Source organism: Salmo salar, chromosome ssa06, assembly GCF_905237065.1.
Source record: "Salmo salar chromosome ssa06, Ssal_v3.1, whole genome shotgun sequence".
Taxonomy (NCBI): domain Eukaryota; kingdom Metazoa; phylum Chordata; class Actinopteri; order Salmoniformes; family Salmonidae; genus Salmo; species Salmo salar.
Genome location: NC_059447.1, coordinates 47,353,552 through 47,376,088, shown reverse-complemented (window position 1 = coordinate 47,376,088; position 22,537 = coordinate 47,353,552). Strand labels below are relative to the sequence as shown.

The 22,537-nt window shown below is 41.5% G+C and overlaps 1 protein-coding gene across 4 annotated transcripts; it reads right to left on the bottom strand.

Annotated features, from left to right (window-relative positions):
• Positions 1-12: 12 nt before the first annotated feature.
• Positions 13-21,578, bottom strand: LOC106607422 (uncharacterized). Of its 4 annotated transcripts, none has more exons than XR_006770257.1 (11): positions 21,135-21,470; positions 20,662-20,965; positions 20,295-20,368; positions 20,078-20,150; positions 18,304-18,391; positions 17,764-17,814; positions 17,610-17,681; positions 4,123-4,270; positions 3,760-3,854; positions 1,823-1,910; positions 13-882 (listed from the first exon to the last, which is right to left on the bottom strand). XR_006770257.1 is itself a non-coding variant. In XM_014204354.2 (11 exons), the coding sequence occupies exons 1-11, from the start codon at positions 21,517-21,519 to the stop codon at positions 776-778; spliced, it is 1,074 nt and encodes a 357-aa protein (XP_014059829.2). In that variant the 5' UTR covers positions 21,520-21,578; the 3' UTR covers positions 13-775. The 4 variants fall into 4 exon arrangements, 3 of the variants coding, with proteins under 3 accessions (XP_014059829.2, XP_014059830.2, XP_014059828.2); XM_014204354.2 differs by lacking the exon at positions 3,760-3,854 and adding an exon at positions 21,485-21,578 and having other exon boundaries at positions 21,135-21,168; XM_014204355.2 differs by lacking the exon at positions 3,760-3,854 and adding an exon at positions 21,485-21,550 and having other exon boundaries at positions 21,135-21,165.
• Between the last annotated feature and the right edge of the window lie 959 nt (positions 21,579-22,537).

The following is a 22,537-nucleotide window of genomic DNA, read 5'->3' as shown; positions in this document are numbered from 1 at the left end:
ATACAAGACAAATTCAGATAATTACTGTTTAATAATAAATAAATAAAAAAGTAAATCATAAAAAAAAATTACAAGAAAAACAGACAAGACTGTACAGGAAAATAAAGGAAAGCAGGTATCTTACAAATTAACTCCAAAATGCATCCACTGCAAGTGAATATTTTCTACATCTTTTACTGTAGGTGAATATTCATTAGCTATTTAAATAAAGGGTGAGATCGCCCTCTGGTGGCCAACAGCATACGTTTTGTAGGGAGACCGGCATACGTTTTGTAGGGAGACCGGCCTCCGTCCCAAATGGCACACTATAACCTATACAGATGGTCAAAAGTAGTGCACTATATAAGGAATGGGGTGCCATTTAGGAGGACTAAAAGAGTATAGTGGTGGAATAGAATTAGAATAGATAGAAAGTTATAGTTGAAATAATCCACATTTATCCCATGAAGAAAGATACCATAGAGACTTATTTACAAACACAACCACACAAGGCACCACAGAAAACAGCTAAGTTAGGGAGCCATGGGTACAGAGTTAAGACATGACATAAATACTGGAAATACAGAAAAAGCCAGACTGATCTTTCTCATAGGTCATTCACTGAGTGAACCTGGACGAGACCAAAGGTCACAATAGAGTCTGTGCTATTAAAGGTGTGCTTTGTCCTGCTTGTACAAAGCCAGAATTCAGTTTGCTTAGTTATCTTTTTTTGACATGAAAAATCTAGTTTGGTTGTACCATGATACTGTATTGTGATAACCCTAAAACAGAGGTACTAGAATGATACAGTGGATGATGTGTTGGTTGATACAGAGGATACGGGTCCTGCCAGTAGATCCCTGACTGGGTCAGAGGAGAGATCCTGGAATCCCACATCAGCCGCTGATAGGAGCAGATGTACACACTTAATACATGATCACAACAAATACATTTAATAAACACAACAAAGAGAATATACTCACTAGGCGGCAGGTAGCCTAGTGGTTAGAGCGTTGGACTAGTAACCGGAAGGTTGCTAGATCGAATCCCCAAGCTGACCAGGTTAAAAAAATTTTTTTTTTTAAATAGGTTGTTCTGCCCGTGAACAAGGCAGTTAACCTACTGTTCCCCGGTAGGCCGTCATTGAAAATAAGAATTTGTTCTTAACTGACTTGCCTAGTTAAATAAAGGTTAAATAAAAACATAAATCAACTCAAAACAATTGAAGGGGCAGCACAGTTAAAAATGTGATTTTCCAATTTTTAAATTCTTCCACACAGAGGTCGAAATAACACTGAAATTGTTAAAATTATGATAATGCCCTTTTTGTAAGAGCGGTTTGAAAAAAAATGCCTGGAATTTCAGCCCGTTCAGGTGGGATGGAACTTTTGGCCCACATCATGACTTCACAAGGTCATCTGCCTATAATAGACCAATGACTGTTCATCTGGGAAAGGGGGTAGGCTCTAGACCATCCTATCAGGGATGTGTATGCAAATATCTTAAAATTTGCTTCCTAACACCCACAAGATCAGACTGAACATTTCAACAGCCAAAGGAGGCGCAGGGAATAAAATGATAAAAATATCTGAGTTATTTTTCATTAAATAAACAGTGATATATTAGACATAGTGATGATTTAAAAATCAAAATAAAGACTGCACGAGGTCTTTAATAAGTCCAAGAAGTGTTCAGCAGGGAGAAAACATTTTGAAACAGAATGAAAGGGGAAGGTACTACCTAAATTGAAACAGATTTGAATTTTCTGTTGCAAAGGCTCTGCCCTACTGAACACGACCCTGAGAACCACTACACCCATCCATCCAGACAGACATGTCCTTACCCAATCTCCTGCTTGTCTCCTTCACCAGTAGCTGAGACTGTTCCTGTATGGACAGCAGCTCCCTGATCATCTTACACTGGGTGTCCATCTATGGAGGAACAGATTTTTTTTGTATTACGTGTATAGCTAGCAAACCACATTTTAAGAGGGTGATATAAGCTTTTCACAACTTGAACAGTAATAAACACCGGCCTTCGATATGCACCCATCTATAACAAAAGCCAGGGCTGCACCGTGGTTGAAGCAAATAAACGCTCGGGCTAGGCGATATGGCCAAAATATGTCACAATACTTTATTTACATTTTAAAAAATATATATAATTTCTAAATATGCTTTATGAGTAGTGCATGACTAGCATGGCAACATATGAATTCTAAGTGCTTTAATGGGCTTTCTCCATTTTGGTTGAACAATATAAAACAAATCAAACTTCAACCAAAATGTTGAATATAGTGACTGGGCACTTTGAATACAGTGTTTGACATGACAAGGAATCAAAAAGCCAGAGGGGTTATTGTGACAGGGTATGAACCAAATGTTGGTCAGTGTTTTCCAGTGGATCCTAATTAGAGGTTACATTTCATGCGCTCTTACTTGATGGAGCTAAAATATTAAATGTGTTTTACAATTGGAACTTTATTTAACTTGGTAAGTCAGTTAAGAACAAATTCTTATTTACAATGACGGCCTACACCAACTAAATCCGGACGACGCTGGAGCAATTGTGCGCCACCTTATCACGGCTATCCCCATCACAACTAGTTGTGATACAGCCTGGAATCGAACCAGGGTGTCTGTAGTGACGCCTCAAGCACTGAGATACAGTGCCTCAGACCGCGGCGCCACTCGGGATCCCAGGCGTTGCCTATTCCTCTCAGATTTAGAATATACCATTGTACAAACACACTGGTATCAGCACAGATAGATATTCCACCGGACATATAAATGTGAAGCATCCGCTTGGTGTTTCCACTCACTGGAAGCCCACTGGCCAGCAGTGGGAGAAGATGGAACTAGATTGATTTTGGCTGACATTCTACAAATGTTCTCATCAATGGAACATTTGATCTCAATACAGTTCTGTTCCCAAAACTATAATCTGTTATGAACAGAGTGGACTACCCTTTGCAAAAGTAAAAAAAAAAAATATATATTGTTTAGAAGGAGTGCAAAGGGGAATTGAGTTATTGCACATGCGCACTTCAGAGTAGGCGCTCCCTTACGGAAATATGCAGATGCATGTTAGAACGCGCCAATAGGATCTCGCTAGCTCGTGCTTGGCTCTGCCCACTATGACTCAACTGTTCCCATTGGAAACGACAGGCTCTGGTCCATCTGGGTTTAGTTGTAAAAAATCTTTGGTATCAGGCTAGCTCGCCAGCTTAGCGATTCGCGGCTCACACAATTTGTTTGAGGCACAATTCTCTGTTTGCAAACACTAAGATACAAACTAATAGTGTAATTGTAGAACGTTTGTGGATTTACATTATGAGCAAAGTGGAAAGCAGTATTGTTGTCAACATCTTGTTGCATCTGCAGCGTTGACCATGCACAGTTACTGTGAGTGAACGGCTAGTATACCAGTATATAGTAAAATACAGTATACCGCCTAGCCCTATCTCAGGCTACTAATGGACGTTTTATGTTAGATTCATTAACACAGCAGCTTACCGATCATTGCACCTGTACACAGCCCATCTGTAAATAGCCCTCCCAACTACCTATATGGGGATGCCCATATTATTTATTTTTTGCTCCTTTGCACCCCAGTATCTCTACTTGTACATTCATCTTCTGCACATCTATCACTCCAGTGTTTAATTGCTAAATTGTAATTATTTCACCACTATATGGCATATTTATTGCCTTACCTCCCTAATCTTACTACATTTGCACACACTGTATATAGACTTTTCTATTGTGTTATTGACTGTACGTTTGTTTATCCCATGTGTTGTTTGTGTCGCACTGCTTTGCTTTATCTTGGCCAGGTCGTAGTTGTAAATGAGAACTTGTTCTCATCTGGTCTCCCTGTTTAAATAAAGGTGAAATACAAAAAAAATTGACATCAATGCATGACTAAGTGAAAATTTGACTTAAATGCAAGTTAAGATATGCCCAATAGAACATTTAAATAAACTCCAAAAAGGCCTTTTTCCTGGACACAAAGCCAAATACTGGACTACAAAACTATTACGACAGAGATTCTCCATTGAGCTTGCTTTTAGTCTAGGACTAGGCCTAATATGTGTCCAAGAAACCGTCCCCAAATGGTATAATACTAGTTTGTCCATATTACCACTATGTCCATAGTGGACAGTACAGTCTGCTGTCTGCAGAGCAGGCTGTGGTAATCAGGTTTGTTCTGGATGAGCTGGCTCTGTGAGGACTGGGCCAGGCAGCTAGCGTCTAACATCACCCCCTTCTCCTGGCACTGCTCCACTTGCCTGCAAAGGGAAAGAAGATGAGATATACCGACACATTTACACTAGGCAAAAACCATGGTCCTAAAATGGGCTGTAGCCAACTCTTGTGTCGTTATCATGCCATTCTGAACAATCATTGGGGGTAGATCAGCTTTAATATTACAGATAGATGGTAGCTTCCATCAATGTAGTTGTCTGCATAACTTCCAATGCTCCATCCATATCCATTTTACACACACACACACACCACACACACAGTACCAGTCAAAAAGTTGACACCTACACATTCAAGGGTTTTCAATTTTTTACTATTTTCTACATTGTAGAATAACAGTGAAGACATCAAAACTATGAAATAACACCAATCAAAATATATTTATATTCTTCAAAGTAGCCACCCTTTGCATTGACAGCTTTGCACTCTTGGCATTCTCTCAACAAGCTTCACCTGGAATGCTTTTCCAACAGTCTTGAAGGACTTTCCACGCATGCTGAGCACTTGTTGGCTACTTATCCTTCACTCTGCGGTCCAACTCATCCCAAACCATCTCAATTCTGTTAAGGTCGGGTGATTGTGGAGGCCAGGTCATCCGATGCAGCACTCCATCACTCTCCGTCTTGGTCAAATAGCCCTTACACAGCCTGGAGGTGTGTTGGGTCATTGTCCTGTTGAAAAAACAAAATTATAGTCCCACTAAGCACAAACCAGATGGGATGGCGTATTGCTGCAGAATGCTGTGGTAGTCATGCTGGTTAAGTGTGCCTTGAATTCTACATAAAAATCACTGACAGTGTCAACAACAAAGCACCCCCACACCATGCTTCACGGTGGGAACAACACATGCAGAGATCATCCGTTCACCTACTCCGCGTCTCACAAAGACACGCCGGTTGGAACCAAAAATCTCAAATTTGGACTCAGACTAAAGGACAGATTTCCAACTGTCTAATGTCCATCGCACGTGTTTCTTGGTCCAAGCAAGTCTCTTCTTGGTGTCCTTTAGAGTAGTGGTTTCTTTGCAGCAATTCCACCATGAAGGCCTGACTCACGCAGTCTCCTCTGAACAGTTGATGTTGAGATGTGTCTGTTACTTGAACTCTGCAAAGCATTTATTTGGGCTGCAATATCTTGAGGCTGGTAACTCTAATGAACTTATCCTCTGCAGCAGAGGTAACTCTGGGTCTTCCTTTCCTGCGGCGGTCCTCATGAGAGCCAGCTTCATGGTTTTTGAGACTGTACTTTGAAAATTATTGCATTTTTCCGGATTGACTGACCTTCATGTCTTAAAGTAACGGACTGTTGTTTCTCTTTGCTTATTTGAGCTGTCCTTGCCATAATATGGACATGGTCTTTTACCAAATAGGGCTACCTTGTCACAACACAACTGCTAATGCTCAAACGCATTAAGGAAAGAAAAACAAATTAACATTTAACAAGGCACACCTGTTAATTAAAATGCATTCCAGGATGAGAAAATGCCAAGAGTTTGCAAAGCTGTCATCAAGGCAAAGGGTGGTTACTTTGAAGAATCTCAAATATATTTAACAAGCACTTTTTTGGTTACTAAATGATTACATAGGTGTTATTTCATAGTTTTTAATAGGGATGCACAATATTTAAAAACAAAAACAATTCGGTAAACAGGGGAATCGGCCGATATTATCTAAAATGCCAACATCGGTATCGGCCACATGTGTAGTTTAACGCCAATGTGCAAAACCAATGTCAAAGCTGACGTGCATACCTATATACATGACGTAATGACTGCACATAAAATGTAACGCTACACATGCAACCCAGCATTCCTAACCTAGCCCACAATGTCTGCTGTGTGGATCGAGCAGTCAACAAGTCGAGCAGTCATTTGAAAGCGTAAGAACACTTCAGCGAGACAACTCAAAGGCGAAACCCATTAACACCAAGATAATGAAATTCATTGCCCATGACAAGAAAATGTTCTCTGTCATGGGTGATGTTGGCTTTCGCGACTGGTCGAGCACAGGTACACACTAACGTTACCAAGTGCGCAATTTTTCAGATGTCGCCCTACCGGAGTTAAGTTACACAGTAATAGCGTCACTTCTATTAGCTTCACGACATACTATGGAACGCCATTTGGGTCTTTGTGTGTCAAAAAAGATAAACATCAAATAACACTATGACGTGTTAAATAAGCTTTTAATTTGACATGACAAATAACAGTTCTATTATATAATTGTGTGTTCTGAATTTGCACGTGCAAGCCAAGCGCCACCACTACTATCAGTAGCACTGTCAAAACTTTCCAAAAAGCAAACAGGCCACGAACGACGTGTTTACAATACTTTATAGCGTACGCGGTATTATTTGTTCGGCTAGCTTCATCTGGCTAGTGAGGCTCGACCGGACTGGGTTGTGAAGCTAGCCACAATAAGGATTAGGCACAATAGTGGAATTTGCAGACTGCCTTCAAAATAAAAGTACATATTTGAAAGCGATGCAGAAGGTTACGATTGGTGGAATCATGCCATATTTAGACTAGATAATGTTAAACAAGGTTGTGAAGCAATGAAATGGGGTATCAGTCTAAAATCGGTGACACCCACAGAACACAACTGTGAAGAGTTTACTCAAATATTAGCGTTGTAGGTCTTATTACGGGACATCACCTTCCCAGTCAACCTATTGTGTGTATTGACATTCATATTGCACTGTACAGCTTTACCTAAGGATTGGGGATCAATGAAATGGGGTATCAGTTTACGCAATACCCAAGATTTTTTCCCAGCATCTTCCTCAGAGTTATCAGACTCCAAAACATCCATGCAGTATTGTTTTCCCCCTCGGGAATAGTGTTCAATACACATAGGTTGACAAATGTGGCTCAATTCACTTGTTTCAGAGTCCCGCAATAAGCTCTAGGACGCTAATGTTCTCTGGGTGTCACTGAGTAGACTGATACCCCGTCATTGATCCACAATCCATAGATAAGGCTGTATAGTGAAATAAGTATGCCCCAATGCAATTCTGAAGTATAATACATCCAGTTTATTTATTTAACCAGGTAGGCTAGTTGAGAACAAGTTCTCATTTGCAACTGCGACCTGGCCAAGATAAAGCAAAGCAGTTTGACACATACAGAGTTACACATGGAATAAACAAAACATACAATCAATAATACAGTAGAAAAATCTATATATAGCATGCACCAATGAGGCAGGATAAGAGAGGTAAGGCAATAAATAGGCCATGGTGGCAAAGTAATTACAATATAGCAATTAAACACCGGAATGGTAGGATGTGCAGAAGATGAACGTGCAAGTTGAGATACTGGGGTGCAAAATGAATAAATACAGTATGGGGAAGAGGTAGATTGGATGGGCTATTTACAGATGAGCTATGTACAGGTACAGTGATCTGTGAGCTGCTCTGACAGCTGGTGCTTAAAGCTAGTGAGGGAGGTAAGAGTCTCCAGCTTCAGAGATTTTTGCAGTTCGTTCCAGTCATTGGCAGTGGAGAACTGGAAGGAGAGTGCCAAAGGAAGAATTGGCTTTGGAGGTGACCAGTGAGATATACCTGCTGGAGCACGTGCTACGGGTGGGTGCTGCTATGGTGACCAGTGAGCTGAGAACGCGGGGCTTTACCTAGCAGACTTGTAGATGACCTGGAGGCAGTGGGTTTGGTGACAAGTATGAAGTGAGGGCCGGCCAACGAGAGCACACAGGTCGCATATGGGGCGTTGGTGACAAAACGGATGGCACTGTGATAGACTGCATTCAATTTGTTTTTACATTTTAGTCATTTAGCAGACGCTCTTATCCAGAGCGACTTACAGTAGTGAATGCATACATTTTTCTCCGTACTGGTCCCCCGTTGTTGAGTAGTGTTGGAGGCTATTTTGTAAATGACATCACCAAAGTCAAGGATCGGTAGGATGGTCAGTTTTACGAGGGTATGTTTGGCAGCATGAGTGAAGGATGCTTTGTTGTGAAATAGGAAGCCGATTCTAGAATTAATTTTGGATTGGAGAAGTTTAATGTGAGTCTGGAAGGAGAGCTTTCAGTCTAACCAGAGACCTAGGTATTTGTAGTTGTCCACATATTCTAAGTCAGAACCGTCCAGAGTAGTGATGCTGGACGAGCGGGCAGCGATCGGTTGAAGAGCATGCATTTAAGAGCAGTTGGAGGCCACGGAAGGAGAGTTGTATGGCATTGAAGCTCATCTGGAGGTTAGTTAACACAGTGTCCAACAAAGGGCCAGAGGTATACAGAATGGTGTCGTCTGCGTAAAGGTGGATCAAAGAATCACCAGCAGCGAGAGCGACATCATTGATGTATACAGAGAAGAGTCGGCCCGAGAATTGAACCCTGTGGCACCCCCATAGAGACTGCCAGAGGTCCAGACAACAGGCCCTCCGATTTGACCTACTGAACTCTATCGGAGAAGTAGTTGGTGAACCAAGCGAGGCAATCATTTGAGAAACCAAGGCTGTGGAGTCTGCCAATAAGAATGTTGTGATTGACAGAGTCGATGAATACGGCTGCACAGTAATGTATCTTATCGACGGTGGTTTTGATATCGTTTAGGACCTTGAGCGTGGCTGAGGTGCACCCATGACCAGCTCTGAAACCAGATTGCATAGCGGAGAAGGTACGGTGAGATTCGAAATGGTGGGTAATCTGTTTGTTAACTTGGCTTTCAAAGACCTTAGAAAGGCTGGGTAGAATAGATATAGGTGTGTAGCAGTTTGGGTCTAGAGTGTCTCCCCCTTTGAAGAGGGGGAGACTTTCCAAGCGGCAGCTTTCCAATCTATGGGAATCTCGGACGATACGAAAGAGGTTGAACAGTCTAGTAATAGGGGTTGCAACAATTTCGGCAGATCATTTTAGAATGAGAGGGTCCAGATTGTCTAGCCCGGCTGATTTGTAGGGGTCCAGATTTTGCTGCTCTTTCAGAACATCAGCTATCTGGATTTGGGTTAAGAAGTGGGGGAGGTTTGGGCGAGTTGCTGTGGGGAGCGCAGGGCTGTTGACCGGGGTAGGGGTAGCAAGGTGGAAAACATGGTCAGCCGTAGAAAATGCTTATTGAAATTCTCAATTATTGTAGATTTATCGGTAGTGACAGTGTTTCCTAGCCTCAGTGTAGTGGACAGCTGGGAGGAGGTGCCCTTATTCTCCATGGACTTTAGTGTCCCAGAACTTTGAGTTTGTACTACAGGATGCAAATTTCTGTTTGAAAAAGCTAGCCTTAGCTTTCCTAACTGCCTGGTCCCTGACTTCCCTGAAAAGTTGCATATCACAGGGGCTATTCGATGCTAATGCAGAACGCCACAGGATGTTTTTGTGCTGGTCAAGGGCAGACAGGTCTGGAGTGAACCAAGAGCTATATCTATTCCTGGTTCAACATTTTTTGAATGGAGCATGCTTCTTTTAAGATGGTGAGGAAGGCACTTTAAGAATAACCAGGCATCCTCTACTGACGGGATGAGGTCAATATCCTTCCAGGATACCCCGGCCAGGTCGATTAGAAAGGCCTGTTCGCTGAAGTGCTTTAGGGAGCGTTTGACAGTGATGAGGGGTGGTCGTTTGACCGCAGACCCATTACGGATGCAGGCAATGAGGCTGAGATCTTGGTTGAAAACAGCAGAGATGTATTTGGAGGGCGAGTTAGTTAGGATGATATCTATAAGGGTGCCCGTGTTTACAGATTTGGGGTTGTACCTGGTAGACTCACTGATAATTTGTGTGAGTTTGAGGGCATCAAGCTTAGATTGTAGGATGGCCGGGGTGTTAAGCATGTCCCAGTTTCGGTCACCTAGCAGCACGAGCTCAGAAAATAGATGGGGGGCAATCAATTCACATATGGTGTCCAGGGCACAGCTGGGGGCAGAGGGTGGTCTATAGCAAGCGGCAACGGTGAGACTCGTTTCTGAAAAGGTGAATTTTTAGGAGTAGAAGCTCGAACTGTTTTGGTACAGACCTGGATAGTAAGATAGAACTCTGCAGGCTCTCTCTGCAGTAGATTGCAACACCGCCCCCTTTGGCAGTTCTATCTTGGCGGAAAATGTTATAGTTAGGGATGGAAATTTCAGGGTTTTTGGTGGTTTTCCTAAGCCAGGATTCAGACATGGCTAAGACATCCGGGTTGGCAGAATGCGCTAAAGCAGTGAATAAAGCAAACTTAGAGAGTAGGCTTCTAATGTTAAGATGCATGAAACCAAGGCTTTTACGGTTACAGAAGTCAACAAATGAGAGCACCTGGGGAGTAGGACTGGAGCTAGGCACTGCAGGTCCTGGATTAACCCCTACATCACCAGGGGAACAGAGGATAAGTAGGATAAGGGTACGGCTAAAGTCTATAAGACTGGCCGTCTAGCAAGTTCGGAACCGAGAGTAAAGGGAGCAGGTTTCTGGGCACGATAGCATAGATTCAAGGCATAATGTACAGAAAGGTATGGTAGGAAGAGAGTACATTGGAGGTAAACCTAGGCATTGAGTAATTAAGAGAGAAAGTCTCTAGAGACGTTTAAACCAGGTGATGTCATCGCATATGTGGGAGGTGGAACAACATGGTTGATTAAGGCATACTGAGCAGGGCTAGAGGCTCTACAGTGAAATAAGACAGTAATCACTAACCAGGACAGTAATGGACAAGGCATATTGATATTAGGGAGAGGCATGCGTAGCCAAGTGATCGTATGGGTCCAGTGAGTGGTTGGGCTGGCTGGCTGGGGGCACGTTGATTCAGACAGTTAGCAGGCCGGGGCTAGCAAGCTAGCAGAAGGGCCTTAGAGGGACGTCGCGATGGGGGAAAGTATGTTTTTGCCTCCTCGAGCGGTGACGTCGATAGACCAGTCGTGGAATTAGTAGGGTTCAAAGTACCAGAGGGGTCCAAGTCCAATTGTCAAAATGGGTATAGTGGTCCAAGTAACTGGCCGATGGATCAGCTAACAGTCCAATATGCTCTAGATAGCTAGCAGGCCACGGTTAGCAGAATGGGCCTTCAGGGGACGTCGCGCCTGAGGGACCTGTTGGGATCCTCGGCAGATTATGTCGGTATTCCAGTCACGTTGCGGTTAGCTAGCTGCAATGAATCAGATGAAAAGGTTCAGAGTTTGCGGTAGGAATCTGGGGATATGGAGAGAAAAATAGGTCCGGTATGCTCGTTTGAAACACGTTGTACGAACTGGCGAGAGCTTTCTGAGCTAAAGGTTAGCTGATGACCGCTAGCAGTGGTTTGCTGACTGATAGCTGATAAGCTAGCTAGCTTCAGTTGAGGTATTCCAGTTAGAAAGTAAATAGAAATAGTTTAGAAAACAAAAAAACAGATCCAAACCACATTGGGTGAGGCGGGTTGCAGGAGAGTATTTTGAAGTTGAGGTTTAGGAAAAATATTTTAAAAAATGCGAAGAAAAAGATATATACATGGGACGAGACAAGACAAAGACGTCTGACTGCAACGCCATCTTGGATTCCTTCAATGTGATTTCAACAGATGTCAACTTTAACTTAACAAAATTATCTTTTGTTGATTTTATATAAAACATTCCAACCACGTTTAGCATGATGCATTCAATTATGGCATAATTGTATTAATTTGCATCACTGTCAATGACACTTATTTTGAAGGCTAACCGCAAAGTCCACTATTGTGGCAAATCCTTATTGTGGCTAGCTTCACATAGATGGGTCCGACCACCATAAATCAAATAAGAACTGTCTTATAAATTAGGGTTATTTTAGATGACACCTAGCTATATAGCTAGCTAGCTAACTATAACTACTGAAACAAATGTCGTTTTGCTATGTTTTTGGGGAAGAACATTGTTTGCATCCATGACCTTGCTAGCTTTTTTATTTTATTTTTTATGACCAGCACCGTAGGTGAGCGAGACAACTTTACCAGCATCATAGCATACGTCGCAACGAATCGTTGTGATATGAAATACCAGTGAGTGTAATCAATGTGAAATAACTAAATTTAAAAAAATTATGAACTCGTTAAATTATGTGACGTGCTGATTCAGGTCCTGATTGGTCAACAAGCTGATTTGACAAGCAAAGACCCAAATGGCGTTCATTAGAAATCCTGATTGAGAATGAAACGACTTAACAAATGAACAACGAAACAGCCCAACAAGTGAAAGAAATAGGTTTTGATTATGTTTTACTGGTAATGGGGACATACGTAAATGCCAACAGAATAACTTTTTTGGTCAGTGTGGTGTGTGTGTAACCTTATTTATTTAAATAGGCAAGTCAGTTAAGAACAAATTGTTATTTATAATGGACGGCATACCCAGGTCAAACCCGGACGATGCTGGGCCAATTGTGCGCCGCTCTACGGGATTCCCAATCACGGCCGGATGTGATACAGCCTGTATTTGAACCAGGTGACGTAGTGATTCCTCTTGAATTGAGATTAGAAGTCGACCGATTATGATTTTACAAGACCGATACCGATTATTGGAGGACCCAAAAAAAAGCCGATACCGATTAATCGGACGATTTATATTACATATCTGTAATAATGACAATTACAACAATACTGAATGAACACAACGTAATATAATACATATATAAAATCAATTGTGTCCAATAAATAATGAAACATGTTCAATTTGGTTTAAATAAAGCAAAAACTGTGTTGGAGAAGAAAGTAAAAGTGCAATATGTGCCATGTAAAAAAAGCTAACTTTTAAATTCTTTGCTCAGAACATATGATAGCTGGTGGTTCCTTTTAACACGAGTCTTCAATATTCTCATTTAAGAAGTTTTAGGTTGTAGTTATAGGACTATTTCTCTCTACACCATTTGTATATCATATACCTTTGACTATTGGATGTTCTTATAGGCACTATAATATTGCCAGTCTAATCTCAGGAGTTGATAGGCTTGAAGTCATAAAGTCGCTGTATTCAAGCACTGAAGGCTGCTGGCAAAAGCAGGAAAGTGCTGTTTGAATGAATGCTTACGAGCCTGCTGCTGCCTACCACCGCTCAGACTGCTCTATCAAATCATAGACTTAATTATAATGTAACACACAAAAATATGAGCCTTAGGTGAAACCCGGAAACGACCATTTCGAAAACAAAATGTTTATTCTTTCAGTGAAATACGGAACCGTTCTGTATTTTAAATCGAACGGGTGGCATCCATAAGTCTAAATATTGCACAACCTTCAATGTTATGTCATAATTCTGGCAAATTAATTACGGTCTTTGTTAGGAAGAAATGATCTTCACAGATCGCCAGGTGGCCCAACTGCTGTATATACCCTGACTCTGCTTGCACAGAACGCAAGAGAAGTGACACAATTTCCCTACTTAATATTGCCTGCTAAAATGAATTTTTAACTAAATATGCAAGTTAAAAAAATATATATTACACTTGTGTATTGATGTTTATGGTTAGGTACATTGGTGCAACAACAGTGCTTTTTTCGTGACTGCGCTTGTTAAATCATCACCCGTTTGGCGAAGTAGGCTGTGATTCGATGATAAATTAACAGGCACCGCATTGATGATTTGCAACGCAGGACAAGCTAGTTAACCTAGTAGTATCATCAACCATGTGTCGTTAACTAGTGATTACGTGAAGATTGATTGTTTTTTTATAAGTTTAATGCTAGCTAGCAACTTACCTTGGCTCCTTGCTGCACTCGCGTAACAGGTGGTCAGCCTGCCACGCAGTCTCCTCGTGGGGTGCAACGTAACCGGCGTCCAAAAATGCCGATTACTGATTGTTATAAAAACTTGAAATCGGCCCTAATTTAAAAAAAATATATAAAAAAATACAAAAAAATAAAATTAATTAATTAATTAAAAAAAAAAAAAATAATTAAAATCGGCCATGCCAATTAAATCGGTCGACCTCTAATTGAGATGCAGTGCCTGAGGCCGCTTCCTCCATGTGTGTGTTAACTATTTAACTGTACTAGAATGCTTAAAAGGCTGCTAAAAGTTTTTATAAAAATAAAACATTTAAAATCGGTATGTGTTTTTTTGGCAAGGAAAATATTGGATATCAGTATATGCCAAAATTGTCATATCGGTGCATCACTAGTTGATGTCTTCACTATTATTCTACAATGTAGAAAATAGTAAAAATAAACAAAGAAAGCCTGGAATGGAGTAGGTGTGTCCAAAGGTATGACTGGTACTGTATGTATGTATACACAGCCTTTTAAAAATATATTTTCCTTCATTAATTTTTCGACTAACCCTCCCTTAATTGCAGTAAACTACCGAACAGCACTTAGGCTTCTACTTCCAGCTTACACACACACACAAAATTGGAAGACCCATTTGTGACCAAGCTTCAACTTCCTGACTGATGTCTTGAGATGTTGCTTCAATATATACACATAATTTCCCTTCATGATGCCATCTATTTTGTGAAGTGCACCAGTCCCTCCTGCAGCAAAGCATCTCCACAACATGATGCTGCCACCCCTGTACTTCACAGTTGGGATGGTGTTCTTCGGCTTGCAAGCATCTCCCTTTTCCTCCAAACATAATGACGGTCATTATGGCCAGACAGTTCCATTTTTGTTTCATACGACCAGAGGACATTTCTCCAAGAAGTACGATCTTTGTCCCCATGTGCAGTTGCTAACCGTAGTCTGGCTTTTCTATAGCGGTTTTGGAGCAGTTGCTTCTTCCTTGCTGAGTGGCCTTTCAGGTTATGTCGATATAGAACTCGTTTTACTGTGAATATAGATACTATTGTACCTGTCTCCTCCAGCATCTTCACAAGGTCCTTTGCAGTTGTTCTGGGATTGATTTGCACTTCTCGCACCAAAGTACGTTAAGCTCTAGGAGACAGAACACGTCTCCTTCCTGAGAGGTATGACGGATGCATGGTCCCATGGTGTTTATACTTCCGTACTATTGTTTATACAGATGAACGTGGTACCTTCAGGCATTTGGAAATTGCTCCCAAGAATGAACCAGACTTGTGGAGGTCTACAATTGTTTTTCTGAGGTCTTGGCTGATTTATTTTGATTTTCCCATGATGTCAAACAGAGGGGCACTGAGTTTGAAGGTAGGCCTTGGAATACATCCACAGGTACACCTCCAATTGACTCAAATGATGTCAGCCTATCAGAAGCTTCTAAAGCCATGACATTTTATGGAATTTTACAAGCTGTTTAAAAGGCAGAGTCAACTTAGTGTATGTAAACTTCTGACCCACTGGAAGTGTAATACAGTGAGTTAAGTGAAATAATCTGTCTGTAAACAATTGTTGGAAACATTACTTGTGTCATGCACAAAGTAGATGTCCTAACCGACTTACCAAAACTGTAGTTTGTTAACCTCCCTGGGCAAGGTGGGACGCTTGAACAACAATGTTGTTTTGGTTCCAAATAATCCATAGTTATATTGAAATAGCTCCGTTTTATTTGTGCGTTCAGGTCAGTATCCGAAGGGTGACGCGCGAGCGCATTTCGTGACAATTTTTTCAAAAATATTCCATTACCGTACTTCGAAGCATGTCAAACGCTGTTTAAAATAAATTTTTATGCGATTTTTCTCGTAAAATAGCGATAATATTCCAACCGGGCAACGTTGTATTCATTCAAAGAGAGAAAGAAAAACATGGAGTCTTCTCGTGGACGCGCATCTCCAGTGTCATTGTTCCCTGCCTGACCACTCACAAAAACTCCTGCTGTTTTTCGCCCAGAGACGTCATTCCACTTTCTGGCGCCTTCTGAGAGCCAATGGAAGCCTTAGAAAATGTCACGTTACAGCAGAGATGCTGTATTTTTGATAGAGATGCCACAGAAGGAGAACAAATTGTCAGACAGGGCACTTCCTGTATGGAATCTTCTCAGGTTTTGGCCTGCCATATGAGTTCTGTTATACTCACAGACACCATTCAAACAGTTTTAGAAAATTTAGAGTGTTTTCTATCCAAATCTACTAATTATATGCATATTCTCGTTTCTGGGCAAGAGTAGTAACCAGTTTAAATCGGGTACGTTTTTTATCCGGCATGCATGTATAAGATTCTATTGGTTGTAAGATTTTTGTTGTGTATCAGTTTTTAAACCTTGTGCCATGGAACCGGTACATAAAAAAATAAAAAATAATCTCTTCCCAACTATTTAGTAACCTATATGGCACAGATGTGAATTTTGGGGTCCTTAACTGAAACTGGTATATTTTTTATTTAACACAACGTTCTTTAATGCAGGATCGACAGACTAGTTCCTTACTTATTCCCTTCCACTTGCCTCTTCCATTTTTGCAGAAATGCTGCAATTAGTTAGTTGTAATTTTGGGTAGAGCAGACATTTCCATATATTTTTGTTAGCTGTATGTGCGACAACTCCACCAGTCCTATTTATTCTATAATCTTTGTAAATTTAACTTAAAACATTTTATTGAAAAAGGTTTTTAATCAATTAGTATATTTAAGTTGAACCACAATATTTGTTTTATGATTGGTCTTTTCTGGTGGATTAATTTTGTCTGGCTTGTCATTCCAAATAAAATGTAATATTTTTTGGCCATATAATTTAACAAAAAGCAGGTCTCTAGGTGTAGGCAAGACCATAAGCAAATAGGTAAACTGGGATATGACTGAAGAGTTAATCTGGGTGATTATTCCAGAAATAGACAGGTGTTATCCTTATCATGGTAGCAAGATATTATCTATATTTTTGCTAACTTTCTATTAAAAAGATATTGAGTGAGATCATTTTCTTTCTTTCAGGACATATATACCGAGTATGTCCAAATCCCCATCAGACCATTTTATTGGTAAACTACATAGTAATGTAAAAGTTAAAAAAAATTGTGCTCAATCATAATTTGGTTTTAATCCAGATATACTTTTTCTTAACATAGATCCTCTATGAGGCTGTGGAGGGATCCAAATTGTGGATTTAATAGGAAACATGACCTTTGTTTTCAAGCCCTGGATTACTAACCCCTTAATATTATTGTTGGATCTAAAATTTTAACAGCTAACATTTCAGTGGCAATAATAAATAGATATGTTGATAGTGGACAACCTTGTTATACTCCTCTTGACAGTTTAAAACTTCCTGAGAAGTAGGCATTATTTACTATTTTACACATAGGGTTACTATACATATCTTTAACACATTTTATAAAAAGAGATTCTCCAAAAATTGAAATATTCCAGGCATTTATATATAAACTCCAGTCGTACTTTATCAACACCTTTTCAAAGTATGAATACCAGGCCTGGGTATTGATAGCTGACTTTGGCTAATGCCCAAATTGGACTGAAGCACCAGGCACATGAGAAGAAAATCACTTTGACAACCTGACACTTGGAGCATGGTGAGTGCAGAACGAGAGTGAACAAGTGCATGTAATTTGTGTGTGTGTGAGAGAATGTGCTCACCTGGCCAATTCTTCAGCTTTACTCCGGTGCTTGTCTAACAGGGACTCCCAAGATGCCCTCTCAGCCTGCAGCCTGAAATCACACAGGTGGAATAAAAATAGACAATATTTATTCACTACAGGCACACACACACAGTGATGAGGAAGTCAGTTACCTGTGTATAGCCTTCCTGGTCTGCTCCATGGTGTTCTGCATTGCAGTGTCACTAGCGAGAAAGAGAAAGTGAAAAGGGAACCATAACAGATGACTGAATGAATACAGAAAGGGCTGAACTAGAAATAAAGGACAATACAGATGAATGACAGCCCTTTTTCCTCTAGGGCTGTGCCGATACCAGTATCGCAATATATTTTCCATGCCAAAAACGAAAAGCCTTCCTTTAAAAACCTGCTGTATGTCAAATATTGTGTGCTATAGCTTGGTGGGGGAGAACTCTGGATGACATGATGCTGCTTGTTTCCAACATTAGGGTTGTTTTCCGAAAGAAGTTAAATCTGTTTCCTGTTTTGTTTCCTTGCCACGATACTCGGATCATCCCGGCTCCATTTTTGTCATGTTAAAGGATCAGGAAGAAAGAAAATCAGTGCTGGAATAATAAGGGTAAAAGAGACTGCTCAGGAAAAATGTAAGTATGTTTAAAGACGTTAAGTCAGTGAACAAAATGAGGTTGAGGGCTGTGACGAGACAACATTACCTGGCTGTGCTAGTGGGAGGTTGCTGACACTGCGGCTCACTGCGTCGGTCTTTGGCCAGGCAACACCACCCCTTCTGTACTGCCTCCACTGAGACAGGGGAGAAAATGGTAGTTACGAATTTTTTACATTATTAGACAACACTTAAAGTGAATTCGGAAACTATACAGACCTTAACTTTTTCAACAACTTCTTCCGTTACAGCCTTATTTTAAAATTAGTTAAGTTGTCCCCCCCAATCAATCTATACACAAACAGAGCAAAAACAAGTTTGTAGAATTGTTTGCTAAAAAATAAAGACATTAACATAAGTACTCAGACCCTTTTCTCAGTACTTTGTTGAAGCACCTTTGGCAGCAATTAGAGAGCCTAGAGTCTTCTTGGGTATGACGCTACAAGCTTGGCACACCTGTATTTGGGGAGTTTCTCCCATTCTTCTCTGCAGATCCTCTCAAGCTCCGTCAGGCTGGATGGTGAGTGTCGCTGCACAGCTATTTTTTCAGGTCTCTCCAGAGATGTGCTGTTGGGTTCAAGTCTGGGCCACTCAAGGACATTGAGACTTGCCCAAAAGCCGCATTATCTTGGCTGTGTACTTAGGGTCCAGTGGGAAGGTGAACCTTCACCCCAGTTGGAGGTCTTGAGCAGGTTTTCATCAAGGATCTCTCTGTACTTTGCTCCGTTCATTATTCCCTCGATCCTGACTGGTCTCCCAGTCCTTGCGGCTGAAAAACATCCCAACAGCATGAAGCTGCCACCACCACGCTTCATTGGGATGGTGCCAGGTGGAATCCAGAAGTTACACTTTGCATTCAGGTCAAATAGTTCAGTCTGGGTTTCATCAGACCAGAGAATCTTGTTTCTCACGCACAGAGTCCTTAGGTGCCTTTTGGCAAACTGTCATGTACCTTTTACTGATGAGTGGCTTCCATCTGGCCACTCTACCAAAAAGGCCTGATTGGTGGAGTGCTGCAGAGATGGTTGTCCTTCTGGAAGGTTCTCCCATCTCCACAGAGGAACTCTATCAGAGTGACCATCGGGTTCTTGGTCACCTCCTTGACTAAGGCCCTTCTCCCCCAATTGCTCAGTTTGGCCGGCCGGCCAGCTCTAGGAAGAGTCCTGGTGGTTCCAAACTTCACCCATTTAAGAATGGAGGCCACAGTGTTCTTGGGGACCTTCAATGTTGCAGACAATTTTTGGTACCCTTCCCCAGAGCTTTGCCTCGACACAATCCTGTCTCAGAGCTCTACGGACAATTCCTTCAACCTCACGGCTTGGTTTTTGATCTGACATGCACTGTCAACTGTGGGATCTTATATAAACAGGTGTGTGCCTTTTCAATTGATTGGACATGATTTGGATTTACCACAGGTGGACTCCAATAAAGTTAAACATTTCAAGGATGACCAATGGAAACAGGATGCACCTTAGCTGAATTTTGAGTCTCATAGCAAAGGGCCTGAATACTTATGTAAATAAGCTTTTTCTAAAAACCTGGTTTCACTTTGTCATTATGGGGTATTGTGTGTAGATTGATGATTTAAAATATTTTATAGATTTTAGAATAAGGCTGTAACGTAACAAAATGTGGAAAAATGGAAGGGTCTGAATACCGTCCGAATGCACTGTATGCCTACTGCAAGGCACACAACTTAAGCTCCATTCAAAATACAGCACCGAACCGGTAGGGGGCAGAAGTAAACATTGGATGTTTTTTTTGCTGGATGTTACAATCCAAAACCATTACTTATTTGATAGACGTACCAGGATCCTACCAACCTTGCGTCTGAAGTGACTCTAAACTGCCGTTGGGTGTCATGCTCAGTGAGTCTTGTAACTTCTTGACTGCCAGCTGGAGACAAACAGGAGAGAGATGGGACACAAAGACAGCTAAATTGTCAGCCAGGATCACAGACATTGAAATAACCTCCAGGTTGAAGTTAGCCTGACTTTCAAAACACACAGACACTAGCGAATTGCAATCACTTAAACATACCCTCATAGAAGCCTCCATCAGTTTCTCTAGCCTCTCCTCCTCTGGTAGGGATTGGCTGATTGACCTGCATATAGCTGGATAAGAGGCATTTAGACAGAAGCTTAGCATTTACAGGTTACAAGAGCGCATTTTGTAAATCACTTGGCACAATTGGGGCTTCCGTCTCGTACTGCCATTCATTGTTTTTAAGGGTCAACCTGGGATAGGTGGCTGACTCTAGCCATAGCTTGGAAAGAGTATATGTTTTACGGCTCAAGAAGACGTAAACAATACTCTCTATCCTACCAGACGCTCTGGCTAGTGTCACTCATCCCAGACACCACAGCCAATGTTGTCGATATTGAAAAATATGGGACTCGGGTCTCACTCTGGGAGGTGTTGGGGAGGGAAGGGAGAGAGCGTCGGTCCCTGGTCGACCTCCTCCAGGATTTCCTTCGCGCGCTGCTGGGGCTCAACGACCGACCCTCTGTTAGAACACCCCCCTCAGGATCCCTTTGATGCCCCTCTTCTCCAAAACACGGCTCCATCTGTACCTCTGTTGTTTCTGACATCTGGATGTTGGTGGAGGCAGGAGTGTGTCTGCAGGGAGATTTGGGGTGAGGAGCTGCTGGGCTTGGACTCCCAGGGCAAACTCTTTTGAGTCCCCGCTGAGGCTTTTCTTCATCGTGGGCCTTGATCAACAGACAAAGTGGGCTTTTAGATCATTCGTATGTTATCGTCAGTGCTATGCTAACTTCATCAGCTAGCTACCATTTTAGTAAGGTTATATTATGTATATTGGCCCTTATGTGCAACCAAAACCGCTTAGACCACAACACAATCAGTTGTTGATTGTCTTACCTTCTTCTGGTGCTCAGCAGAGCTGTCGCAGCTGCTGATGACGTCAATGGAAAAAGAGAGAAAGATGAACATAACCACATGAGCATAGTTTATGTTGAAATGGCTAGTTAGCGGTCTATAGACGTGGCTACCACTAGGACTACTTTAAAATAGGGGGTGTTGCCGGTGTTAGCTAGTAGCTAACGTTACCCGGGCAGAGGTCGGAAGTTAACGTTAGCAAGCTCCTCCTTTGATGTGAAACAAAATACGACCCTCTGAGATAGCGCGCTAATTCCACCCAATTCTTCACAGCAAACAAGTGAACTTCAGGAAAACTTTCAGAAACGTTATTAACTAAAAAAGATACAAACCTTTCCGATTGCTTTCCAGAATGAATATCCGCCATATTTATTTTAAAAATCTACCCGCGCTCAAACAAAATCGTCCCCTCCCATTTACAGATATGCATGTCGGGAAATGTAGTGTTGAGCGACGTGGCCCACTAGGAGCATCTATGCACTACTTTGGCTCTAGCTACCATTTCTCTGCATGAACCGTCCCTTAAGCAGTTTTTTGGGGGGGGAGGGGGGACGAGTTGCGTTCTACTCCTCTCAAGATAACCAAAGTGTTACCATAATTCAGCTTTTGAAACAACCCATAGTTTTTAGCATGGTTTGGCACCAAATGGAATCGTTATTATACTTATTATACTGAACAAAAAATATAAACGCAACAAGATTTTACTAAGTTATAAGGAAATCAGTCAATTGAAATAAATTCCTTAGGCCCTAATTTATGGATTTCACATGACTGGGAATACAGATATGCATCTGTTGTTCACAAAAAAAATGTAAAAGTAAGATGGCACCGACAGACATGGAAGCTCTGCTTCTAGCTCCTAAGCAACTTTGCAGACAAGCGTTTCGCTACACCCGCAATAACATCTGCTAAATATGTGTATGCGACCAATAAAATGTGATTTGATACCTTAAAAAAAAAATGTTGCCTCAGAATGGGCTTCAGGATCTCGTCACGGTATCTCTGTGCGTTAAAATTCGCATAGATAAAATGCAATTGTGTTCATTGTCCATAGCTTATGCCTGTCCATACCATAACCCGACCGCCACAATGGTGACATCAGCAATCCGCTCGCCCACACGACACCATACATAGTCTGCGAGGCCAGTTGGACGTACTGCTAAATTCTCTAAAACGACTTTGGAGGCGGCCTATGGTAGAGAAATTAACATTAAATTCTTTGGCAACAGCTCTGGTGGACATTCCTGCAGTCACCATGCCAATTGCATACTCCCTCAAAACATGAGACATCTGTGGTATTGTGTTGTGTGACAAAACTGCACATTTTAGAGTGGCCTTTTATTGTTCCCAGCACAAGGTGCACCTGTGTAATGATCATACTGTTT